Below are 22999 nucleotides of genomic sequence, written 5' to 3' on the forward strand. Positions count from 1 at the left end.
TCCTCTGCTGACATAGGACGAGCGAAATAAGAATTTATCATGTAAGTATTAGTGTTAATACCCCTGTAACGTTAACAGACATGAATCAGACTCAAAACACAGCTGCTCTCGTGTCGAAGAAGAAAGATGTGTATTAACACACACACACACACACACACACACACACATTATATATATATATATATATATATATATATATATATATATATATATATATATATATATATACACACACACACATCAGCCAGGCATACAGTGGAATGGGGGTATAGTACAGGTGTGGGAGGTGCAAATGGGACTGAGAGCAGGGCTGCAGGCTAAACACGGAAGATAGGAAGTGGCTCTAACCACAGTAACAATATGCAAACCAGTAAGTAGCATAACTGGAACACTGACATTTAAGTGAGATGCTGAGGACACAGAAACACTTGAAATGTTACAACGCCTTTGAAAAGTTCTCAGCCTCTCCTTTTACAGACCTTTTTCTTCACTGAAGTGTGGAAAAACATCATGAAATCTGTTTGTTTTTTTTCACCAGTGTTGTTTAAACCAGCAGTTGGACTTAGCTAAACTGGACTTTTACAGAAATCCCATGTAAATTGCAAAGAAAGGAAGAGATTTTTTTTCTATGTCATACAAAAGAACGAAGACACCAACGCTCCTTAATTTGAATATGGTTTCCAAGGAGTAGTGACAACAAAGGTAAACAGGTAACAAGACCCGTTTAACCTAAAAACAAGATAAAGAACTTTTTTTTGTAATAGAACCTCTTAAATTCTCTGAAAATACTTAATTAAATGATCAATTTCACTTCACTTAAAAAAACCCTAAATTTATCTGCCTCAAGCATACAGAAACATAAAATAAAACAAAATAAGATATATCTGATATATAAATGTAAAAACTTGCATTTAGCCCTGCTTTTCATAACAGAAATATCAATAAACAGGACATAAAATTACGTGGATTTTTCCTCAGGTTCTCAAAAGGGGATTGGAAAGAGAGAAATAGACATTCACTGAAGTTGAACTCCATCAGATGATTTACGGAATGAAGCAACAGCAGGTCCCAACATCCTCCCGGGGGGGTTAGTAGTGAACAGACAAGAGTGTTTCCGGTACCTGACCGAGCTCCCCGGAGTTTGATCAACACTCTGGAGCGAAAACTGGAGGTGTCACTCTTAGAGCGTAACCTGGGGTGAGGCCACAGCTGAGGGAAATGCTTCAACTCCGGGTGGATGTCCCCATCCTCCTCTGCCTCCATGGCGGTGGCCTTCCTCGCTCCGTCAGAATGGTGGCGCGGTGTCACTTTCACGAGAGGCCGATGAGCGCGTATCCGTCTGAACAGCAGCCTGCCTGCGCTTCCTCCTACTCTCAAACTTCTGTACCGCAGCAGGCAGAGCGTGTGTGTGTGCATGTGCGTGTGTGTGTTGACCGGGTTTGTTCACGCCCACTGCTTTTGAACAAGACAGGTTGCTTTGAAATGTGATGAGTCTACAAAATAAAGTGGTGGCTCCCCGCCCATTAACATGATCAGACTGATTCCTCTTTTTGTTTTTTATTTATTGGATGTTCAGACCAAATGCCAATTTTGTTTGAACATGTTTATAATTTTGGAATTATTTAGTAACCCAGAGTTACCAAAAGAATTTTTGTAAAAGTTTATAGTAGATAGCGCTAGATATTTGACATCACGTGAAATGATCAGCTTTATCATATCAGGACATTTCTCTCCACATTCGGGAAAAAAAAAAACATCAAAAACAATCCACGAGACAAAAATCTACGCAATTAGTAGGTTTTGCTATGTTGTGATAATCCAGATTACCAAAATAATGAGTGTGTGCCTGAGGGAGGAGCTGCTTTTTTTGGGATACATTTGACCGAAACAAAAAAAATGTCTCAATCTCTGTAAATTGTATGTTTTATAGGAAACAGACCAGTCTGAGTGGCTGCAACTTGTAAACGCTAGATGTCGCTAAATCACAACTGTGTTTGCTTGTTATTCATTTACCAACCCGAGCCTGTCTCACTCCCTTAAAGATCTCACAAAACGAAGATGTCCCACTGGTATCTTTTTACGGAAGTACAACAAAGATTTGGGCAATAATAATCACTATTTTGCGTATGATGTCATTCTGTATGATAATATTTGCTGCCATATTGCTCTACCTGGTTTCAACCATTATTAGTGTCACGTGATGGCTAAAGTTGTGTCAAATTTGATCAATGCTGCCGAAACTTCAAACGTTAACCCAAAGACAGAAGTCACCACATCGTGAAAAATGCATTGAAGCCCCATTAGAGACACCTAGAATACTTCAAAAATATAAACTGATGCTGTCAAGGAATGCTTCCAATTCCTCGGCAGCCCCCCCCCCCCCGACTCTCTTTCTAAACTTGAACATAAAAATGCTCATGCGGAGCCTAACCGCAGGGCTAGAGGTCACGCCAATGCAAACACGTTATCAATTGACATGATGTTGTGTGAATACGATACAATAAATGAAAGATTAGATTAGATTCAATCCTCTCCTCTGATAAGCAAAATTTCCTCCTCACAGAGTGATTTATGTGACCTAAGTTTTCATCATAAGATTTACCTGAAAATTGTTAAGTCCACCTGTTTGTCACCCCCTCCCCTTTTTGTTAACCCTTTGATCAAAACAAAATCGTGCAAATGTTGTTGTTGTTGTTGTTTTTAAAATTTGAAATCAGAAAGTGGAAGCAGCTAAACTACATGGATAAATAGAATTTTGAAAAAATGAAGAAGATAACATTTTGGACCTCACAGATATATATTCAGCGGCAAACAAAATAGTTGTTCATTTGCACCCACATTTTGAAAATTAAAAAAAAAAACTTTTTTGAATTGGTATCAGTTTGAGGCAAACGTAAAAACGGTATAAATTATTTCCTCTATTTCAACAACTTTGTGTGTGTGTGTGCGTGTGCGTGTGCGTGTGTGTGTGTGTGTGTGCGTGTGTGTAACCTCAGAGTGAGCATCTTTATAGTAGACGATCTAACGTTGACAGTCACCAGTGGAAGCTCGGTGCTGCGGGATCAGAGATGGGCAGACAGGACGACCCCAGCACCACCACCACCACCACCACCTCCACCACCACTAACGACTGAAGCACAGGCGAAGACTCGTGTAAGTTGGCTCTTTAGCTAAAATAATAACTACATTAATACTTGGTTATTACGTTAGTGAATGTAGCCTTGGTTTTTTAAACCGTTAAAGTTGCCACTTCATTATTTTAAAGCGTTGGTAAAGGGGAGCCGCGAGCGTTAGCATGGTGGGGTTAACTAACGTGTGTGACAAACTTCTGAACCATATCGACAGACACCGTAAAGCTTTGTTTTCCAGCCAACAATTATTGCTGTTTTAAGCGGCGGCTTCATCTGTTTTCGTCTCAGTGTTGAAACGTTGTTGAAGTTGGTGGCGTGTAGCTAACAGCAGGCTAGCCTGAGTCACATCTACCAGCGTTAACTTGAGGCCAGCGAGTCTGAGTTGTTGCTCGTGTTTCCAGTGTGTTGCTGCAGTCCTCTGACATGCACATCGTTAGCTAATGTTAGCCAGTTGTTTGGCAGTGAAACGGTGTATTTACGTTATCCCGTGTGGTAATTGGGAGCTAGTTTGTTCAGACGTTTGTTTTTGGAAAACCCAGGCCACAGTCAGGGTCGTTAGTTCGGATTACCCCTAATGAGCATCTTCGTGTTGTCCTGCTATGCTAAATTAAAGACCCTCAGTTTCATGCTCCGTGAATATCTGGCCTCGCTGGGGGATCGTGAAGGTCGAAGCTTGTCAAACCTGGTTGCTTACATTATGTACTGTATTTAGATGCAGAGACTCTCCATGTATTGTTTGTTTTAGCTGAGCTGGAATGACCTGATCTGTGACCTGTAAAACCTTTTGACCAAAGGCCATGGCAATTATGACCTTTCCTAACATAAAATCTCTCAGGGCTGTCATGCTTTGGTTCTCATGGTGTTAACTCGTGTTGTTTTTGTTTGTCTACCTGTAAATGTTTAAAAATAAATGATAAAAAATCACTGCAAGTGTTTGGTTGACTTTACCAGCCTGGTAGTGATTTTAAGTGTGTGAAATATAAATATTGACTCATACTGGGATGCCCAGTTGGCCCCCACTGTGGCTTTTATGACCAGTTCTTCTAGACTACTGTTCTTGAGAGGAGTTAACTTAACCTACCTTTTGGTTAGTACAGTCACTTTCTTTTATTCATAATTTCCTGGAACTGTTCAACAGAATGTCTTGCACTGAAAAGTTGTCACATCCCATTTCCTGTAAGTACAGGCTGTGTATTTGCACTCATACATCATTATCATAGTCATTATATGGTTTTGGGAGAAATATGGTGTACAAGTAAATATCAGTAGATTTCAGCTCACCCCTCCATCCCCCCACTGCTTTGCTTCTCTTGCGCTCTCCTATTTTTTTTGTGATCTTTTTTGTTTTTAAGTGTAATTTGTTTTCTGCTTAACTAATCATGTAAAGTGGCTGTGGGTACTCAAAAAAGTAAAGTTAACATCCATCCATCCATTGTGTACCGCTTATCCTTTTAAGGGTTGCCAGGGGACGCTGGAGCCTATCCCAGCATCCATCCCAGCAGTTAGGAAAAGTCATAATTGTCTTGGCCAAAAGGTTCACCCTGGACAGGTCACCAGTCCATCACAGGACCAACACATGTAGACAGACAACCATTCACACTCACAGCCATGCTTACCGTCAATTTAGAGTATCAATCAGCCTCGTCCCCTCTTGATGTCTTTGGACTGTGGGAGGAAGCCGGAATACCAGAGAGAACCCACACAGGAACAGCGAGAACATGCAGACTCCACACAGAAAGATCCCATGCCCGAGCTGGGGCTTGAACCCGGAACCTTCTTGCTGTGAAGCGACAGTGCTGACCACAGCACCACCGTGCGGCCCTTAATTTAACATATTATTATTAAAAACATATGTCATGTTTCAGGCTGCGCAGTGGTTAGCACTGTGGCCTCACAGCAAGAAGGTTCCGGGTTCGAGTCCCGGCTCAGGCACGGGATCTTTCTGTGTGGAGTTTGCATGTTCTCCCCATGTCTGCGTGGGTTCTCTCCGGGTACTCCGGCTTCCTCCCACAGTCCAAAAACATACAATTGGGGACTAGGCTGATTGAATACTCTAAACTGGCCGTAGGTATGAATGTGAGTGTGACTGGTTGTTCGTCTCTCTATGTTGGCCCTGCGATGGACTGGCGACCTGTCCAGGGTGTACCCCGCCTCTCGCCCGTTGACGCTGGGATAGGCTCCAGCCCCCCCGCGACCCTTAATGTAGGAATAAGCGGAAGATGACGATGGATGGATGGATGTCATGTTTCACAATACCTGGATAAGCCTTTATCTATGTTTGGAGAATACCCTACTAGGTCTTGTACCCCGCCACAGCACCGCCCTTTGGGGTCAAATGATGTGAACATATTGCGATGACGATATCGCTGCTGTATATTCATAACACGGTTAGACTTAATTCACGGATCGGGTATTAGAATGATGGTGCTGATCTATGTATGGATCCAGATCTGACAACTATAATAAGATCCGGTGTCGACAGATTTGTATTGCAACTGAAAAAAATCATTGGAATCGGATCAGAACCGAAACTGTGTGGATGGTTGTAAAGCTTGACTGATAAATTGGCCCATCAGATATTGCTAATTGTGTTAGGCAATCTTTCAATATTGCTTTGAATTGCATTTCAGATCGCGTGCACACTAGAGTGTGTCATCTGCTATTGTAACCATAGAGATAAACTATGAGACGCATGACATTTCTGCCTGTCTGCTCTCCCTTGGAGTTGACAAATATTTAAGTTGGGTGTAGCACCCTGTGACGACATCTCAGTCCATCTAATATGAGGTAATCAAACAGATATCAAGTACTGAAATAGAGGAGAAAATTGTAATGGTTGCTTCTTTGTTCCCTCAAGTTTTTGACTCAAGTTAAAGTCTTTAGATCGGGAAGTGGTCATTGCGAAATAGTAGCTCTTGGTTGAGCCTAAATGCTGCCAAATCTTGTCTCACCCTGGAGATTTAATGAACCCACCCCCTCTTTCTCTTCACTTCTGCTTGAATCTTCTGAAGTAGAACTTGCCGGGGCTTTCCTCTGATTATTGAACCGACGTGCATCCAAGACACTTCCTGCGTGTAAAAAGAAAGCTGGAAAAAACCCTACTTGCTGGCTCTGTGCCATACCCAACAGCAAGCGTAGCGCACACCGTATCCTATCTAAAAGAAACCTTTATGTCAGAAAACTACTCTGTTTTACGAATTAAATAGTTTGATTGATTAGAATAAGGGCTGCACAATAAAATTGATACACCAATATATGGTTACAAAATCAGATCCTGAGTTTTTTGCCGTTACCCAGCCCTTGCAGCCATGGTAGTGTGGCCTGTAAGTATTGCTCAGCTTCAAATATTCAGTATTGGTGGAGATAGCGATCATATCTATCTTTCTCTCAGGCTTTCTGCATATCGGAAATGCACAAGCATGCATGCAGATTAACCTGTTCACAGCAACTCTTTTAGGGAATCACTAAACTCAACAGAGATGCTCACAGTCACATGGAAATGTGTTTTTTTTTCTCTCTCTCTCTCTTTTTCATGCTGATAGGCGTCTTTGTCAGCATTGTGCCTTTCCCCTGCCTGTATGTCAAATGGGATGACTCAAGTATATGTAGGGGCTAACTGAGCCTCTCTCAGCACAGACTCCATGCACATAACAAGCAGGCCTTTTGTCCCTGCTTTGCCCCCATCCACCCACGCAGTGCTCATAATGTCCTGGAGAAAGAGCGTCTTTATCTGTGCTTTCCAAAGAGCCATCTCACTCTCATATGTAAGGTTGAGTCCAAAAAGGCAGCAGCTTAAACAGGCCAAAGCCACAATATGCCTACAGTAATGTTGTACCCACCCACAAAGTTTTTGACACTGAGATGTGTGCTGTCACACACTAAGACGATCCAGTTGTACTGTTATGATTTACAGTTTTTATATCCGGTGAGCTGTTAGATTCGGGGCTGTGTCAGATGTCTGCAGGTTGAATAATGCACACACTCTCCAGCTCAGCTCCTGTGGGTGTTTATGTTGTTTCTTTGTGTCGAACATGGCCGAGCTCAGTGACGTTTTTCTTTTTTTTTTTAACCATGCTCGAGTGGGTGCAAGAGGGAGGGAGGGAGGGAGTGAAGGAGGAGATAGAAGGGGCTGGCCAGAGGCTTGCCAAATCAGATGAGAGAGCGATTGGGAGGAGATAGCACAAAAAAAGTGAGAGAAGACAGATCAAGAAAGGCAAGCCGGGGTGGGTGGAGGAGATGGAAGAGAAAGTGACAGAGTGGAGTGTGTGTTTCAGGAGAAAAATCCAGTGACACAGAGAGCAAAAGAGGGAGAGGGATTGGGTGAGGCTGATATAAAAGGCGGGGTTGTGGCTTGTGTCACATGATCCACTGGCAGGCAGTAGCATAGTGAGCTCCAGGTGGCAGAGAGACCAGAGATACTGTAGATACAGAGAGGAGGAGAGAGAGAGAGAGCGCCTGCACGCTTGCAAGGCTCGCCACAAAGACAATTGAAATTCCTCCTTCACCCCCTCCCCTCCTCACACATCTCTTTTCTCTCTATCCTTCAGGAATTCTAACCCATCCCGCTTGCTGCTGCTCTTCTCCTGCTCTTCTCCTCTCCTCTCCTGGCCTGAGCAGGCCAGGGAATGTCCCGCTGTCGAGATGCCTTATGTGGACCGGCAGAACCGCATCTGTGGCTTCCTGGACATCGAGGAGAACGAGAGCAGTGGCAAGTTCCTGCGACGGTACTTCATACTGGACACACAGCAGGGAAGCTTGGTGTGGTTCATGGACAACCCACAGGTAAATAAGACAGGGTTGTGTTAGCTTAGCTCTTAGCCTTCTTTTTGGGTAGGAATCTTCTTGGTAACTGCACAGGCTAACGTTTAATGTGCTGATGGAAAATTAGGCAGTTTACAGGAAACGGGATGCCAGATTACATTAGTTATCAGTGTTGATGATCAGCTCTCATGCGGGCTAACTGTAGACTTGGTCTTGCTACCCTGTCTTCAGTCAATATCAACTGGAAGATGCTTTTCTCCCAATTTTACCAAATATAAAAAGAAGAAGTGGAATAACAGGCAAAAGAGGAGTAAAATAGTGTGGTAACATAGCAGGAAGTTGGGAAAGTCTGAAGAGGTGGCTATTTTTTTTGAGAACGATTTGAAAAGAAAGGGCTGCTTTGATGTGTGTTCCATTTAGGGGGGTGGGCGGCAACTGGGAAAACCCTGTTACCCCGGATCCAGCGCTCGATCCTGGGGATTTTAGAGGTAGACATTGCTAAACCTGAGGGAGTGGGAGGGGATGTCAAGAAGATGATGATGATGATGGGGGGGGGGGGGGGCTTAGGTAGTCTAGCTCCTTTTTGGGAATTTTAAAATGTATTGTGTATTTGACTGGGAGCCAGTGAAGGCCATGGAGGACTGGAGTTATGTGGTCTCTGCAGCGGGATCTGGTGAGTAGGCGGGTAGCGGAGTTTGTATTTTGTAAATCAAACTGACAGCAATTAGAAAGCACAGGAGTCAGGCAAAGGTACAAGTTGCTCTATGGCAAACATTTGTGGGACTCGGTTAGTAAATGGGTTCCCAAACTTTTCAGTGCCCCCCCAAAATAAAGGCAATGCAATGCAATGCAAGCATAAGTTGCATGTAATTAGTTTAAAATGTAATTACTAGTTTTACCTTTTCTGTCAGTTATGGCATCCCTGAACCCCCCTGGGGCTGGGGTCCCGTCCCCTACTCTGAGCACTGATATTTGCTGTCGGCACTATGTTCTGCTCCGTGACCCTTGCTGCTGTAGCCGTTCTTTTGTAGCCCTCCTCTTGGGTTGTACATCAGGCTGGTTTGGAGACGCTGTATTTGTAAGCGCGCTGTTACATGAAGCTTTCATAAATCATGTAGTGCAGAATTTTTTTTAAATAATTCAGTCAGTCCCTTTCTTTTTATAGAATGAAAGAGCTTAAATTTTAATGATGTAAAATCTGGATCCCTGAGTTTCTGAAGCACAGTGAGACACTGAAATTAAATATCAGGGAGTGTAGCCAAAACTACTGTACTTACTCTGTAATATTGACTTGCAATGCAGGCCTTTACTTGACTCCTCTGTTCATAGTCCACAGCCAAGACCCTTGCATTGATAAAACTGAGTTATTTACTAATCTTCTTCTTTTAACTGTTTTGTTTCTCATCGACAGAACCTGCCCGTTGGTACAGACTGTGTTGGCTCCCTCAAACTCACCTACATTTCTAAGGTATGCAAAAATGTTGCTACCGAAATGTGCATGTTCAAATACAATCAGTGCTCAGTGTTTGGTTATGGTGAACTGAGAAACATTGTGGCTTATGTCCTGCTCTAGGTCAGCGATGCCACTAAGCTGAGGCCTAAGGCAGAATTCTGCTTTGGTAAGAAACTGGTTATTACAATTTTTTTTTAGTTGGTTATATTGTGAAACTGTGTGTGAGAGAATATAGATCCTTCGAGAGAGGATATACCCTGTTCTCTTAACCTTTGTCGTTGTAATCATTTTTGCTGGCATGGTAACATGAATCTCATATTAAACCTCAACCAAAGTGTGCCAATACACTTATAAAAGAATAGAACATAAAACTGTTGACTGAGCTGAGTACACTTGAACATATAAGCTAAGAACAAGAGTGTTTGCTGTCCTTGTCTGCCCTCTGAAAATGTTTAACTACACCTACTTTCTCCTATGCTGACCAGAAAGTCTTGTTTAATATTGTTTAGCCAACAGAGAAAGATGCAGGAGGCGTCTCGGTTTGTAGTGAACAGATTTAACAATTTTGGGAATGTTTTCGTTTTCAGTGCAACATCAGTGATGTACAGTAGATGGTTGGTCTGGATGATAATACATCGGCTCTAAATTTAACCAATTCTCCCTAAAATTACCTCCAATTTTGTACCTAAGGGAGGCCGATATTCTCCCTGTTACTCCCATCTTTTCTATTCTCAATATTATTTATAACCTTTGGAATAATTGTGAACATTGCATACATCACCAAGCACCAGTATTTCCTCCCTTGTAATTGTTTTAAAACTTGTTTAATCCACATTTCCAAATTGGAAAGAATGAAGCAATTATTATGTTTTCTTTTTGTGAAGTTTTTTGCAAAACTCTGCTATATGTTTTACAAACATTTTTCGAGGGGAAAAAAAAATCAATCAGGATAAGCCCCTTGAAATGTACCGTTAGAATAAAAGAACAAGGATTTTCTAATGTGCATCAATATATGTTGATGACTATAGTTTGATTGCTGTTAGAATGTAACGGCTCTGTTCATACACTCCCATACAAGTGAGGTGACAAGCTAATGAGCAATTCACTGAAGGACTGTGGACTACTTGAACACTTTGAATTCTTAGTCAACACACTTGATACAAATCCATGATTTATGTAACGGGTGAACCTTGGTTTGTTGTCCCTAAACACTTGATACTCGTGATTAAAAACGATAAAACCGCCATTCCCTGTTATTGTTTACAAGGCCTTCTCTTCCTCTAATGCTTCAATAGCAGGAAATACTGGTGTGTGACAAGAAGTTGACTAAGGGGACTGTGTGTGTCAGGCGGTGTGTGCACACCAGTTGCCTTGTTGAGGTTTTTGACAGGATGTCGGCATTCTAATTGGAACCCGATTCAGAGATGTAAGAAGTTATTTTTACACTGCCGTTTGTGGGCCACATGTTTTGCATGTATCAATGAATCCTACCGCTGCCCCTCTTCCTGCGCTTAGCAGCTTAAGAAACAAGTGGTGGCTCACCGGGACAAAAGTTTTAGATTAATAGCAGCCGCACTTACAGGTGGTTTTATCATAAGAAACCTGATCGTAGCCTGTGATTGATTGATATAGGTTAACTCTGAGTGTGAGTGTGTGTATGTGTGCGGGGCGGCGGTGAGACATCAAGAGTGATGCATTTGTGTGCCATGTGAAGTCGGTTGCTTGGCTGCATTTCCCAGCAGCACATGCTTTATTATGTCTAACTATGAGTCAGATGTGATACTCCCACTCCCAGATTTGCCTTCCCAGTTCCCCAGAGACCCACTACACATCCGCCAGTACCAAGCAGCCTTCCAAACATAAGGTTTACACATTTAAAGACGTTAGGTAAATTCATACTGGTCATCTGGATGAGATCGGACAGATTTATGTAGAGGGAAGTGCTCATTTAGCATTGCCAGATGATATTATGTATCACACACACACCACATATAAACTAAGTAATGATGTCATTGGGCCTTTTACAGCTCCCCACAGCAGATTTACCAGTACGGCTTTAATGTAATTTATTCCTCTGCTGTAGAATGAAAATACAGGAGACACAAGGACGTCATGAGCTGCAGAACAGAGGGAGAGAGAATCTTGGATCTTTTTTTTTTTTCAGTTCCTAAATCCTAAACCATAGTTAATCACAATTTGACCCAAAAATTTCTTTGTGACTGACAATGGGGTGTTCTCATGTTCACTTGTGTGTGCGCGAATATTTGGCAGTGGCTTGCCGTCTGTCATGGTAAAAAGTGGGTAGGTGGTTGCGGACGGAGGCAGCTGAATCGAGCAAGGTCATCATCCACATGGAGAGAAAATGTTGCTGGAAGTGTGTGGGAGAGTCCCTTGGCTGCGTTGTTTTTCACTTCCAGAAATCTGTGGTGGTGGATCTGTTCTTCTCAAAGTCCTTTTGTAGTTGGTGTACCAGAAAGTTAGTCAAAGCCCACTTCAAAGTACACATTTGAAACTGAAGTGCATATGTTCATCATTTACGTTGCTCAAAACGAACCAGAAGATGTAGACTGAATAAACTTTCTCCAATGTCTTCACTCTTTAATGACATTCCCAATTTTGTGTTTTGATTATTAGTCATTAATGCCGGGATGAGGAAGTTCTTCCTGCAGGCTAATGATCAGCAGGACCTGGTGGACTGGGTCAGCGCTCTCAATAAAGCCACTAAAATCACGGTGGGACAAACAAACACGCAGAGTGTGAAGATGATCCCTGATTCAGTTGTTTTTGGCACATGGGTTATCACTTTTAGAATAAGAAACTTTGATTTCTTCCTATCCTGCAGAAATGAATGAGTGGACTGAGAAACTAGATAGGAGTGAGTCAGAGCATGACTAACAGGATGTCCTATTGTTGTATTGAGTGCTGGGATAAAACTGTTTCCATTGTACTGCATGAAGCCTTAAAGGAACACGCCAACTTCTAGGGATATACGCTTATTTGCTGCACTCCCAGAGCCTGACAAGAAGATGGATAACCTTCTCTCCTCTGCACACGCTTTAAGGAACTGACACTGGCTGACTGCTAGTTAGATTAGAACGTTAGAATGACGCAATCTGGTAGATAGGGCTCAGGATCTTCCTTCCAGCAGTAATCATGAGAAGTTGTAGAAGTAGTAGTAGTGCATCATGTTCTAAAATTTTAATATCTACCAATGTTAGATTGTTGATCATAAATATTGTTCTATTACTGCAAGTCCTTTTTGACAAAAATGTATTTGGGGTAATCATCTTGTTTCCAAAAGTTTTCTATGTTCCTTTAGCAATGCAGAAAGATATAGCGGTAAAATGTGTAAAATGAAGTGGAGTAATCAAATCGAAATGCCACAAAACACAGTTTTTAATGTAGAAACAAAAATATGTTATAACTGTGTTTCTTAAGGTTCCAAAAGTGTCTGATGGCCAACAGAATCCAGAGAATCAAAAGACTCTGCCGGATGTCGTCGGACCCAAGAAACAAGTCTCCTACAAGACGGAGATCATAGGAGGAGTCCCCATCGTTACTCAGACGCAGGTAGAGAGCAGCTTCTGTTAACCTTGACTCTTGGGTCATTCTGTGTGAAGCCACAAGACAGATGAAAGATTGGTCATCTGTCAATAAACCATTTTTGATCAAATCATTTATCAACCAGAAGTGGCCTGAATGCGCTTTTGCTCATGCTTCCTGATGGATGATTCACAACTTTTCTGCTTTAGGTTAAAGTTAACAGCATATTTGGGGATTTTGCTTAGGGAAGCAATTTGAAGACAATATTTTAGAGTGTTAAAAATTGTGAATTCCATACGCTGTTGTAAATAAGCAAATGTGTAAACATGTCAAGTTGGATCTCTTTTACTGTAAACCAAATCCACAAATAAAGGAACTGAACCATATTTATAGTCACTAGCAAACGGTGTATCCCATAAAATTACCTTTGGTTCTAACTTCTCTTTATTATGTTATGATAAGTGATGTGTTTTGGGGTCATAAATGGCTAGCTCGCTGTGGAATTCACAACACAAACACAACCTTGGGACTGTAAATCTATGTGTTGTGCATTGAACTTGCATGCATCATTTTTTTCTCATGTTGTCCTTCATCCTTCAGCATGAAGGGGCTGATGGTGCAGACAGAGCTGAACGGGAGGCCATGCATCGCTCCCACAGCCAGCTGCCGTACTTCTTGGGCAGACCGACTCAAGATCACACTGTCATCAAATCGGGTTACTGCGTCAAGCAAGGAGCTGTGGTGAGTTTCCCGATGCCTTCTCGGTTCTGTGTTGGGTGGAGTTGGTTTCACTTTGACTTCTGGTCTTCAAACTACTAGAACATCTTGCATCAGACTTGCTGTGGTTGCTAGCATTACTGGCTGCATCCTCTGCGACATTAAGAAAGAAAGAAAAAAAAAACAGCGCATTTAGTGAGCCTCATCATGTACATGCAACACAACATATGATTAGTGGCAACGATAAATGGCAGCTTGCTCTTGGTGCAAATATAAAGTCCTATGACTTGTGGATTGTGGAAATAATTTGCAGGCATTTTTATATATGCTCAAGGATAATAAACTTGCCACTCCATATATATATATATATATATATATATATATATATATATATATATATATATAAAAAAAACATATCTCCTATTGTAGCAAACTGGGTTGTTTTCCTAACACATTGTACAAAAAGGTCTCATACCTCATTTCCTTTTTCCCCAGATGAGGAACTGGAAGCGGCGCTATTTCCTTCTAGAAGAAAACTCAATGAGCTACTTCAAGTCAGATTTGGTAACCCACTTGGCTTTCACTTATCTGATGCTTTTAAGGAATGCCTCTTTATTGCTTATACATGGGGATCAGCTCCACTGCTGCAGTAAACTGCAAACACACGGTCCCGTGTTCAGACATGTTTAATCCGCAGAATGTGGAATTCATTGCCTTCACTTCACATGTCCTAGCATGCCGTGCTCCCCCTCCTCCTCTCTCACACACAAACAAATACATACAGTCAGTGTCCTCAGGATAACACGAACATCCCGTGCCCCATCCCTGCCCTTATTTGACGGATTTATCTGTCTATTTGGCTATCAACAGGCCCCAAGGACACAGACTCTCTGTCTACTGTAGCTAATGGCCAGGTCAAGAAAGTTACAAACACCAGAGGACAAACTCAGCAAGATCGTCTCCTTATCAGACTAGAAAAAGCTCAATTATATAATCTACATAATACTTCCAAGTATTATGAACAGTTGTGCTATTATCTTTGCTTCAGGAGAAAGAGCCATTGAGAATGATTCCACTGAAAGAAGTTCACAAAGTCCAGGAGTGCAAACAGAGGTATTTTAACTCCAAAATTGAGGAGGCGTCTCCTATATTTTGATAAAGATAGTGATACATAGATAAGATAACAGTGGTTTGACTTGTTTTCCACTTTGTTTACAGTGACATCATGATGCGAGATAATCTGTTTGAAGTCGTCACCACATCGAGGACGTTTTACATACAGGTAGGATGTTAAGAGTGTACAGTAGATTGTTTCACACAGTGGTTCTCAACTTGGAGATTTCAGGGGTGTCAAAGTAATGTTTGAGTGCAAAAATGAACAGGTTGTTTTTCTTGTTGTTTCTTTACATTCCATTGCCTGTAACAGTGATGGAATTTGAGTTTGCAAGAGTCAAAGTTTAGAAGTGTGAAAACACTTCCTAAGATGGATGGATGGATGATTCCGTTGGCAAATAAGTGGTAAACATTTCCTCTTCGGATTATTTAAGGTGGTCTCAGCTTGAGAAGGTTGACAACAACTGGTCTAGCGCACAATCTGACCCCGTCTCTGATTCTCACTGTCCTCTTCTTGTCTCCTGAATATCCACCAGGCCGACAGTCCAGAGGAGATGCACAGCTGGATCAAGGCTGTCTCAGGGGCCATTGTGGCCCAGCGAGGGCCGGGCAGGTCTGCTGCCACAGTATGTATCGTGCACTTGAGCACAGCACATTTCCACTGCAGAGAAGATAAAACTCATGATGATTAGACTTAAGTCTGACAGCAGTCATAAAGCTGGTGACCTCGGATATACCCGAGGAAGTTGTTGCATGTGCTACGCGTGAGACTTGCTCGATGACATGTTGTGATATGATGACTAGAATGAAACCCATTATGATGTTGGTATACTATTTACTTTATCCTCCCTTCACATGAACTCATACAGTTACAACTTCCTGTTTAAAAAAAACAAACAAACAAAAAAACAACTACAGTGGTCTGGCTGCAGGATTTGTCCAACCTATTTAAACACCATTAACCCCAGCTGCTCTGGCTATAAGAGAGGTGAAGTTACTATCTGCTCTGCACAGATGTTATAGAAGATTATCATATTGAGTTTATATGTGTGTATATAGACATCATACAGCACTGATCTCTAACTAACACAAGTCATCATTAGTGAAGCAGGCAGCATGTTTCAGCACAACATGAAATCTGTGTGAGGCCACAGGAGTTTTGTTGAAGTCCATCTATATGCAGATGGTGACAAATTAAAGGGGAAAAAACAACAACATTTAACGTTTCAGTTAAGGTGTTGGGTCACTACGAGCTGCTGAAGAGTTCCACCCTTCCAAAAGATTCTCCCTCACTGGTGTTCACGATCTAGCATATAATTAGGGCCTGAGCCCGGAGTCCCTCCGGAGCGAAGACCCGATTATGTTTTTACACTTCGTTTGTTAAACCATTTGGTGACCCCTTCATTCCCTAGTTCTATATTCAGGATTTTCCTTTAATTTGTCACCAATCTGTATATAAATAAATGTTGTCACCCGTGTCTGTTGGTTTGTCCGTCTCGGAACAGGATTATGCAAAAACTACATAGCCTATTATTGCTAATATTTTCGTGTGTGTTTGTGTGTGTGTGTGTGTGGGGGGGGGGGGGGGTAACTTAGGCCGAGGAAGAACTCATTAACTTTTGGGGCAGATCCTTTGAACATAGCAGAAAAATGTTGTGAGTGTAGCTTGGCCTTGGCAGAGCTCTCTGAGTGCCCTGCTGTCAACAAGATTACACAAATGATTTAACACACTTAAACGGTGTTAGAAAACTTTTCTGTGGAAACTTTTATCCCAGCAGGCTTGAACTGAGTATGAATTGATTATATGTCATTCATATATGTATTTCATTCAAATGTATTTACAGGAACTTGAGGCTTGACTTTTTGACCACATGACTTGTTAGCAGAGGGAATGCGGACTGTGAGGCTCTCACTCGGTTCTACGTGTAATCGAAGAACGACGGGAGACGGTTACAGCATGCTCCGTCCCCGTCTTTATCTCTGCAGCTCGTTCTGTTTCCCACATGAACAGCGACACAGTTCTTCCTGTTAAAGTTGTACACAGTGAGGAGTTAGTCACCATCAGTGCTTTCAGGATGTATGAGGACAGATCAGTCAAGTAGTCATTTCTGGTTAGACTGGAAACATTCCAAAGCGCTGGCGGATTCTCTACAATTCCCTCCTACTTGCCTCCTGTGTCTTTTTTCTCTCTTTCTCTCTCCCTCTCCCCCCCCCCTCTCGCTTGTTTTTTCTCACCTCTCTTTCAGTCTTTTCCTTTCTTTGTCACATTCTCTCCTGTTTTCTCTCCTCCTCCCCCTGTGGGCAGACGCCCCATCTGCTCTAATCCTGCTTTGCACTGTGTTGTTGCAGATGCGGCAGGCCAGACGGCTGTCAAACCCTTGTATACAGAGGTATACGTCCCGAATCGGGGAGTGCAGCAGCACGTATGTCAGCTCGTCTAAACACCCCCCCCCCCCCAACAACTATAAGTTCACCCTTTTTAATACTGTTTTTCCACTCACTGGCTGGCCCTTTTGTGGTTGTAGACCATTTGAGAGCAGATCAGATCTTAAAGCACATCTGATGCTCCTTTTTCTAAAAACCAACCACACCCTAAGTATGGCTGTGATAACCCAACAAGCGCTCCTCCCTTCACGTCCTCGCTGCCTCTCTCATCCACTCCTCCTCCTCCTCCTGAGCTTCCTTTTTTTGTTTTTTCACAGTTAAGCTCTTCTCCAAGTTTAGGTATTCAGGTAGTTTCCACCTAAATGGGTCTCAATTCTTGACTTTTAAGGCTTGAGGTGTGTTTGATTTAGCTTCTCTTGCACGTGTCGCCATAAGCATGGCCACAAGCGCATCTCAAGTCATTCAAATGCCACCAAAAAAAAAAGATTACAGTAATCTTCGTCTCCAGGTGTAGGAAGACTCTGCCCATCTAACCACTGCCTACCTGCTCCCTTCACTTGCATAGCTTCTACCTGCCCCCTCGCCATAATGGTCGATGCTTTAAAATATGGAAAGTCGATGTACAATTCACGCACAAACACGCCCGCTGCATGAAGTGCCTGAGCAGCTCTGGCTATAAGTACCTTAAGCTTGTTGCTGTCTGCGGTTATTATTGGGTACATGTGTCTTTCACGTCCTCTGTTTCTCTTCCCTTCATGCCCTGTGATCTCTGCAGCCTGCTGCAGCTGTGTACCTGTCTTAGATGTGTGACATCCTGCTTGTCTCTCCTCCTCCCTCCTGTTCGCTGCCTGTATGTTTTTTTTTTCCTCTCTTTTTCATAAACACAATAGTAATACACTTGTTTCCATGTGGACTTTTTTATATCTTTCTGTACTAATTTTGAGATATTTTAACATAATAGAAATGCATACACAACTATGCTGAATCCACTTGTCCAGAGTCTGTTTTCGTAGCGATTTGGTTTACATACTCCAGGTTGTTACATTATGACATTATTTTGTCTCTATTTAGGTCTGTTTTTAAAGGAACAAACCAATTTTTGGGGGGGGAAATATGCTTATTTGTCATCCTCCCCAGAGCCACAGAGACCATATGAATGCTAGTTAGCTTAACACAATAAATGGTTGTGGGTGGGAAGCGTGAAGAGTCACTCGTCTGCGTCATGCGTAATGACAATTTACAAATTCTCATTTCAGATGCATAGTCAGAACTACTTTCCTGACAGAACTGCAGACAGAGAACCTCATCTATTTGATAACTTGACACTTCTTATCCACTGCCAGGCATTGCCTTGAGGTGCTGAGAGTGTTTTTCATTCATAATTAGGTTTCCATGTTTTACAAATGTTTTTTTTCCCCTCCTGCATTACTTCTTTTTGACTCCAGATTGCAGAAAGATCCATCTACTTCAAGCTTCAAGCTAAATACACATTGCTGGCTCTTTCTACATTCTTGAGTCATAAAGAAGTGATACAAGACTGAAAAAAAAATCTTTGTGTGTGCAAGGCACCCATTTTTAAGTATTTAAAAAGCAAAATTCATTTTTTGGGGTGAGGGATTGCTGTAAGCTAACTAGCTGTTAGCTGATCTCTACAGGTCTCAGCTCACATGCACAAACAGAAGAGAGTGGGGGATCTGTCTTTGTGTGTGGCTTCTGGGCCGATGGCAAATAGGTGTATTTTCCAAAAGGTTGCAGAGTGTTACACATGTTACATGCTCATGTGACCACATTAGTGGTGCGAGGGTAAATCCCCAAGTTCAGCAGAGGTCCGATTTTGGACTGTTGGGTTCAGCATTAAGCATCTCTCTACACATGTGGCTTTCCCCAGTATTTTTAGACATGTTGGTGCAAGGAAACTGAAATCAAGTGATGCTTAAGTGATATATTTGATGATGCAAACCTACAAAACCATGTGGTGCCTCTGTTGTAACCTCAAAGTTGACACATTGGGGTCTGTTGATGCTTTGTAGCTGGGATGTTTGTCTAGCCAACATTTCATTAAATGCTCAGTGACTTCCCCGTCTTCGTTTCACTACTTCAGCTGCGTTTTTCCTTTCTTCCCATGCATCTGTTTTGTGTTTCAGAGATTGAAATCTGACAGTGAAAAGCTGTTGAATAATGAGCAACAACCAACCACTGCTTCCTAAGGCACTCTTCCACTGCAACCTGTTGAGACTACCAAAACTAAAACCTGCTGACACTACTACCACTACTTCCACTACCTCTTCTGCTACTGCTACTGCTACTACTACTACTACTACCACTACTACTGCTACTTCCACCATCTCCACTCTCTAGCAATGCTACATTCTTCAGCACCTCCAACCTCCAGTACCAACACAGCTAAAGCTGCATCAGGCCCCACAGGCTGGTGCTAATAACTCCAAGTCTGTAACTCATTTTCATCTTCCCAACTTAACGAGAAACACATTTTTACTTCTCTTACGAACGTCTTAACTTTACCCTCTCATCCTTGGGTTGTCCTTTTGTTTCTGCTGCAGGAACATGGCGGCCGTTCCACATTCTACCGCAGCCCCACGGGTCCCCCCGTCCCTCGCTCGCCCATATCTGCCATGCCACCATGCTACCCAGAGTGGGGGGCTGCTGTCACGTGCGGCACACGCTCGCAGCTTGGCATGGGACAGCGAGCACTTCATGAGCCTGCTGCCCCGGCCCAATCACAGCCACACGCCAGCACGCCTGTCCCTGCAGGAGACCCGTCTGGCAAAGTGACCTGCGACCCACCTGCGACCACGATCATTGGCTCAGAGGAGTCACCGTGGCGACGGCGGAGCAGCTTTGAGCCCCACATGCCTGAACCACCTCTGGACTTGGATGATGCTGACCTCCCAGTGAGCGAGGTGTGAGCCGGTGTTCTGGATTTGAAGACTCTCTGATCTAGATGGAAGTTGACAGAGATGAAGAGGAAACGATGCAGGTATTGATATAAAGGGCGGGTGTCGTCGAAGCTGCCGGGGGCTGATGGTGTTCAACATCACACACTCGTGAGCTCCTCCACCAGTGACAAAAACCTTTGGGTCACCACTGAACTGTACTCGTGTGCCAAAGACGACCCACCCACTCCCCTCTGTCTGCTCTTGCATTTACAACAGTGTATTTATTCGCTAAGAGCTGATGTTGATGAATTTGAGGTTGTTTTTTTTTAGTTTATTTGTGTTGATTAGAAATCAATGAGTGCGATTTGTTCTAAACTGTACAGGCACAATGACGTGTTCAGTGGTATTTGTGGGTGGAGGATTTAGTACCACTTTGTGCCAAGTTAAAAAAAAAAAAAGGGAGCCTTTAAGTACGCAAGCTATTTTGTCATGTCTGAAGAGTGCTCAGATTGAGGATGGGCTTATCATCACCTCTCTAATCTACTAATTTCAACCGCGTGGTTCGTTTGTACACTCGATATTTAAACACTGGATTTGGATACTGTTGTCGGCCAGTGTTAGTCAAGTCTAGTCGGAGGGAAATCTCAAATTAGTCATTCAAAGCTCATGGACTGGTTTTGGACTAGATGCAAAAAAAAAACAAAAAAAAACATTAACATAATGGTGTATGGCTGTGTGTGTGTGTGTGTGTGTGCGTGTGTGTGTAATAATGCAAGACCAAAAGTATTGCAGCAACATTTTTTAACAGTTGTCAAGAATTTGACTGGAATAGCTCTCTATTTTTAAGGGTCACAGACAGTTGTTCATCATTGAATCCGTTAGTTGACCACAAGCTGAAGTAGCATAGATACTTCTAGAGTCAACTAGTTTTTACTGTTATTCCTCCTCCGCTGGTAGAGTGAGAGTCCTGTGCACAGAAGAGAGAAACAGAAATTTTGAAAGCCGTCACACTCCATGCATCACTACACAACCTGAATTAGCCTCTCTGCTAACTTCACGTCATTACTGCATACCAGTCTTTGTGGACTCTAGTGACACTGGATGATGTGGGAAACCAACAACCCTGTCGGAAGTACTCGATGTACAACATTTGTATGCATTTTGTAATTCACATGAATAAAAGCGTCAACGCGGGGGCTGCAATGGTCATCGTAGATCAGCTCCCATGCTCTGTCAAGCAGGGTTTTACGTTTGTATTTGTTTTGAAGATAAATATACTGTATGAAAACCATGCCGACGTGGATCATATTTTAACAGGAAAAACAAAGCTCAAGACACCTCCGTTGCATTTTAACATTTTAATGATTCCTCACAGTGTGTTCCTATTTTTCCTCTCCGTGTGTCGTGTGTTTGCAGAATAGAGCTGTGTGCAGCAGATTTATTTTTTTATACGCTTCTAGATGTTTACTGATATTCTTGTGTGTCCAAAGTGTTAATCCAGTAGCAGGTGCTGCCTCATGGTCTATTTAAAAAGTCCCACTATAGTCCTGCTAAACAATATACACTAATCTTTTTTTTTAATTTTTTTTTTTAATTTTGTTGTTGTTGTATTTTCTAAATGCCTGATTAATTCAGCACAACAAAGCCAAGCTATTTTATCCCATTTCAGTCTGGTGTAATTGCTTTGAATTGTCTCTATTTATTATGTGGATGAAATAAACACACTGAAAATGTGCTCCGGATTCCTATGATGATGGCGGTTCCGTGTTGTGGTCTCCATTCTGTCAGTCTGTGCAGGTCAAATGATACTTTAACTGAGTCTTGAAAGAGGAAGTTCCCAGTTGCTGGCAGTCACAACCCCATGCGCTTTCTATCTGCAGCTGCTCAGCCCCTCAGCAAGGTTACTCCTGCCCTCTAGTGGTGTGGAGAGAAACCTTCATGAAGGGGCACTAATGTAGTATTCATACGTAATTGGATGATTTATTTATCATGTCAACATAATTTTCCTCCTGATACCTGCCATAATTAAATATGTAAATACCACCCCTGTTTCTGTGACGACTGTGGATTTATACCCATCAGTGCTACAATATTAAGTTTATTTCTAATTGTAATATGTATCATCATATGTTTCAATTATTTGTGAAAAACTCTCCTCATGAACCAAACCTGGCTGTTTCATTAGGCTTTGGTTTACCTTGTTTTGACAGTTTCTTCCGCAGGATTGTGTAGAATATGGATATCTTCAGCGTATCATCCCACTGATTGGTGATCCCTGATATTGTTGATTGAGGGGCCGAGTGCTAATTAAGAAATGGACTCCGATCTGAGTGTTTACAGTTTTATTTATGACCAGCAGCACCAGCCAAATAACTGCAAATATGAATCATTGGTAGAAAGTACACTCGGATCTCGTACTCAAGCGGAGTTGTAGTCATAATATATTAGAAATAACAGTACTGCACTGGAAATACTCGTTAAGAATGAAGCAATATTGTGAATTGTAAGCAAAATGTACGGAAATCTAAAAGCACAAGTGGTACGAAAGGTTCCTGGTGTGTGGGGGGGTGACCTTGACTTTTGAACACCAAAATCTTCCTCAGTTCATCCTTGAGCCCGTGAGATTTTTTTTTTATGGTAAATTTCCTTCAGGCATTCCTGAAATATTGTGTTACCCAGAACAGACAGATGAGTAACAAACAATGCCTCTGGCTGTCTGAGGCAAAAGTGAAAATATGGATAAATAAATACATTTTTTTAAGGTTCGTTGCTGTGTGAACGGATTAAATAGATACTTCCCAGACGGCTCTTCTTTGTACTCCATCTTTGCGTTCACCAGTTTATCTGTTCCTCGTTGGCTTCGACTGGAAGACAGAGACTTTAGTGTGGCTTGGAGCGTAGAAATTAAAGCCCCGTTTTGACTCTCGTGGGGCCCTCGCTCACAGCCAAGTCACTTCATTGCAGGCTGGAGTGAAGAGATCACACAGACCTCAGTGGTG

The 22999-nt window shown here is 42.4% G+C and overlaps 2 protein-coding genes across 7 annotated transcripts in view; one reads left to right on the forward strand and one right to left on the reverse strand.

Moving 5' to 3' along the window:
* phactr2 (phosphatase and actin regulator 2) overlaps window positions 1-1351 on the reverse strand; it is a 34158-nt gene extending 32807 nt beyond the window's left edge. The window contains exon 1 of one of the 2 annotated variants that reach the window (XM_086179689.1): window positions 1122-1351. In XM_086179689.1, the coding sequence (XP_086035815.1) occupies window positions 1122-1263 (142 nt within the window). In that variant the 5' untranslated portion in view covers window positions 1264-1351. The remainder of the gene's footprint in view (window positions 1-1121) is intronic. The other variant, XM_086179694.1, reaches the window with a different exon arrangement.
* Window positions 1352-2997: 1646 nt separating this feature from the next.
* On the forward strand, window positions 2998-21735 carry LOC147247335 (pleckstrin homology domain-containing family A member 1-like). 5 transcript variants are annotated; one of them, XM_086179695.1, is made up of 14 exons: window positions 2998-3153; window positions 7679-7913; window positions 9304-9360; window positions 9466-9511; window positions 11980-12077; window positions 12784-12915; window positions 13489-13629; window positions 14101-14169; window positions 14654-14718; window positions 14824-14887; window positions 15255-15344; window positions 17068-17141; window positions 17879-17953; window positions 19665-20047. In XM_086179695.1, exons 2-14 carry the CDS (start codon window positions 7773-7775, stop codon window positions 19894-19896), a joined length of 1284 nt encoding a protein of 427 aa, XP_086035821.1. In that variant the 5' UTR covers window positions 2998-3153; window positions 7679-7772; the 3' UTR covers window positions 19897-20047. The 5 variants fall into 5 exon arrangements, with proteins under 5 accessions (XP_086035821.1, XP_086035825.1, XP_086035824.1 ...); XM_086179699.1 differs by lacking the exon at window positions 19665-20047 and adding an exon at window positions 19248-19547 and having other exon boundaries at window positions 3002-3153; XM_086179696.1 differs by lacking the exon at window positions 2998-3153 and adding an exon at window positions 7239-7451.
* The last annotated feature ends 1264 nt before the right edge of the window (window positions 21736-22999 follow it).

This window comes from Aulostomus chinensis, chromosome 16 (genome assembly GCF_037954235.1).
Source record: "Aulostomus chinensis isolate RoL2024-O1b breed Wild chromosome 16, RoL_Achi_v1.0, whole genome shotgun sequence".
NCBI lineage: Eukaryota > Metazoa > Chordata > Actinopteri > Syngnathiformes > Aulostomidae > Aulostomus > Aulostomus chinensis.

What these genes read in the sequence shown, in the direction of transcription:
- LOC147247335 (XM_086179695.1), top strand. Translation starts at nt 7,773, where the DNA reads ATGCCTTATGTGGACCGGCAGAACCGCATCTGTGGCTTCCTGGACATC. An exon ending in AACTCACCTACATTTCTAAG is followed by an intron (nt 9,361 to 9,465) that starts GTATGCAAAAAT and finishes GTCCTGCTCTAG; the next exon opens with GTCAGCGATGCCACTAAGCT. An exon ending in ATCGGGGAGTGCAGCAGCAC is followed by an intron (nt 17,142 to 17,878) that starts GTATGTCAGCTC and finishes TGATCTCTGCAG; the next exon opens with CCTGCTGCAGCTGTGTACCT.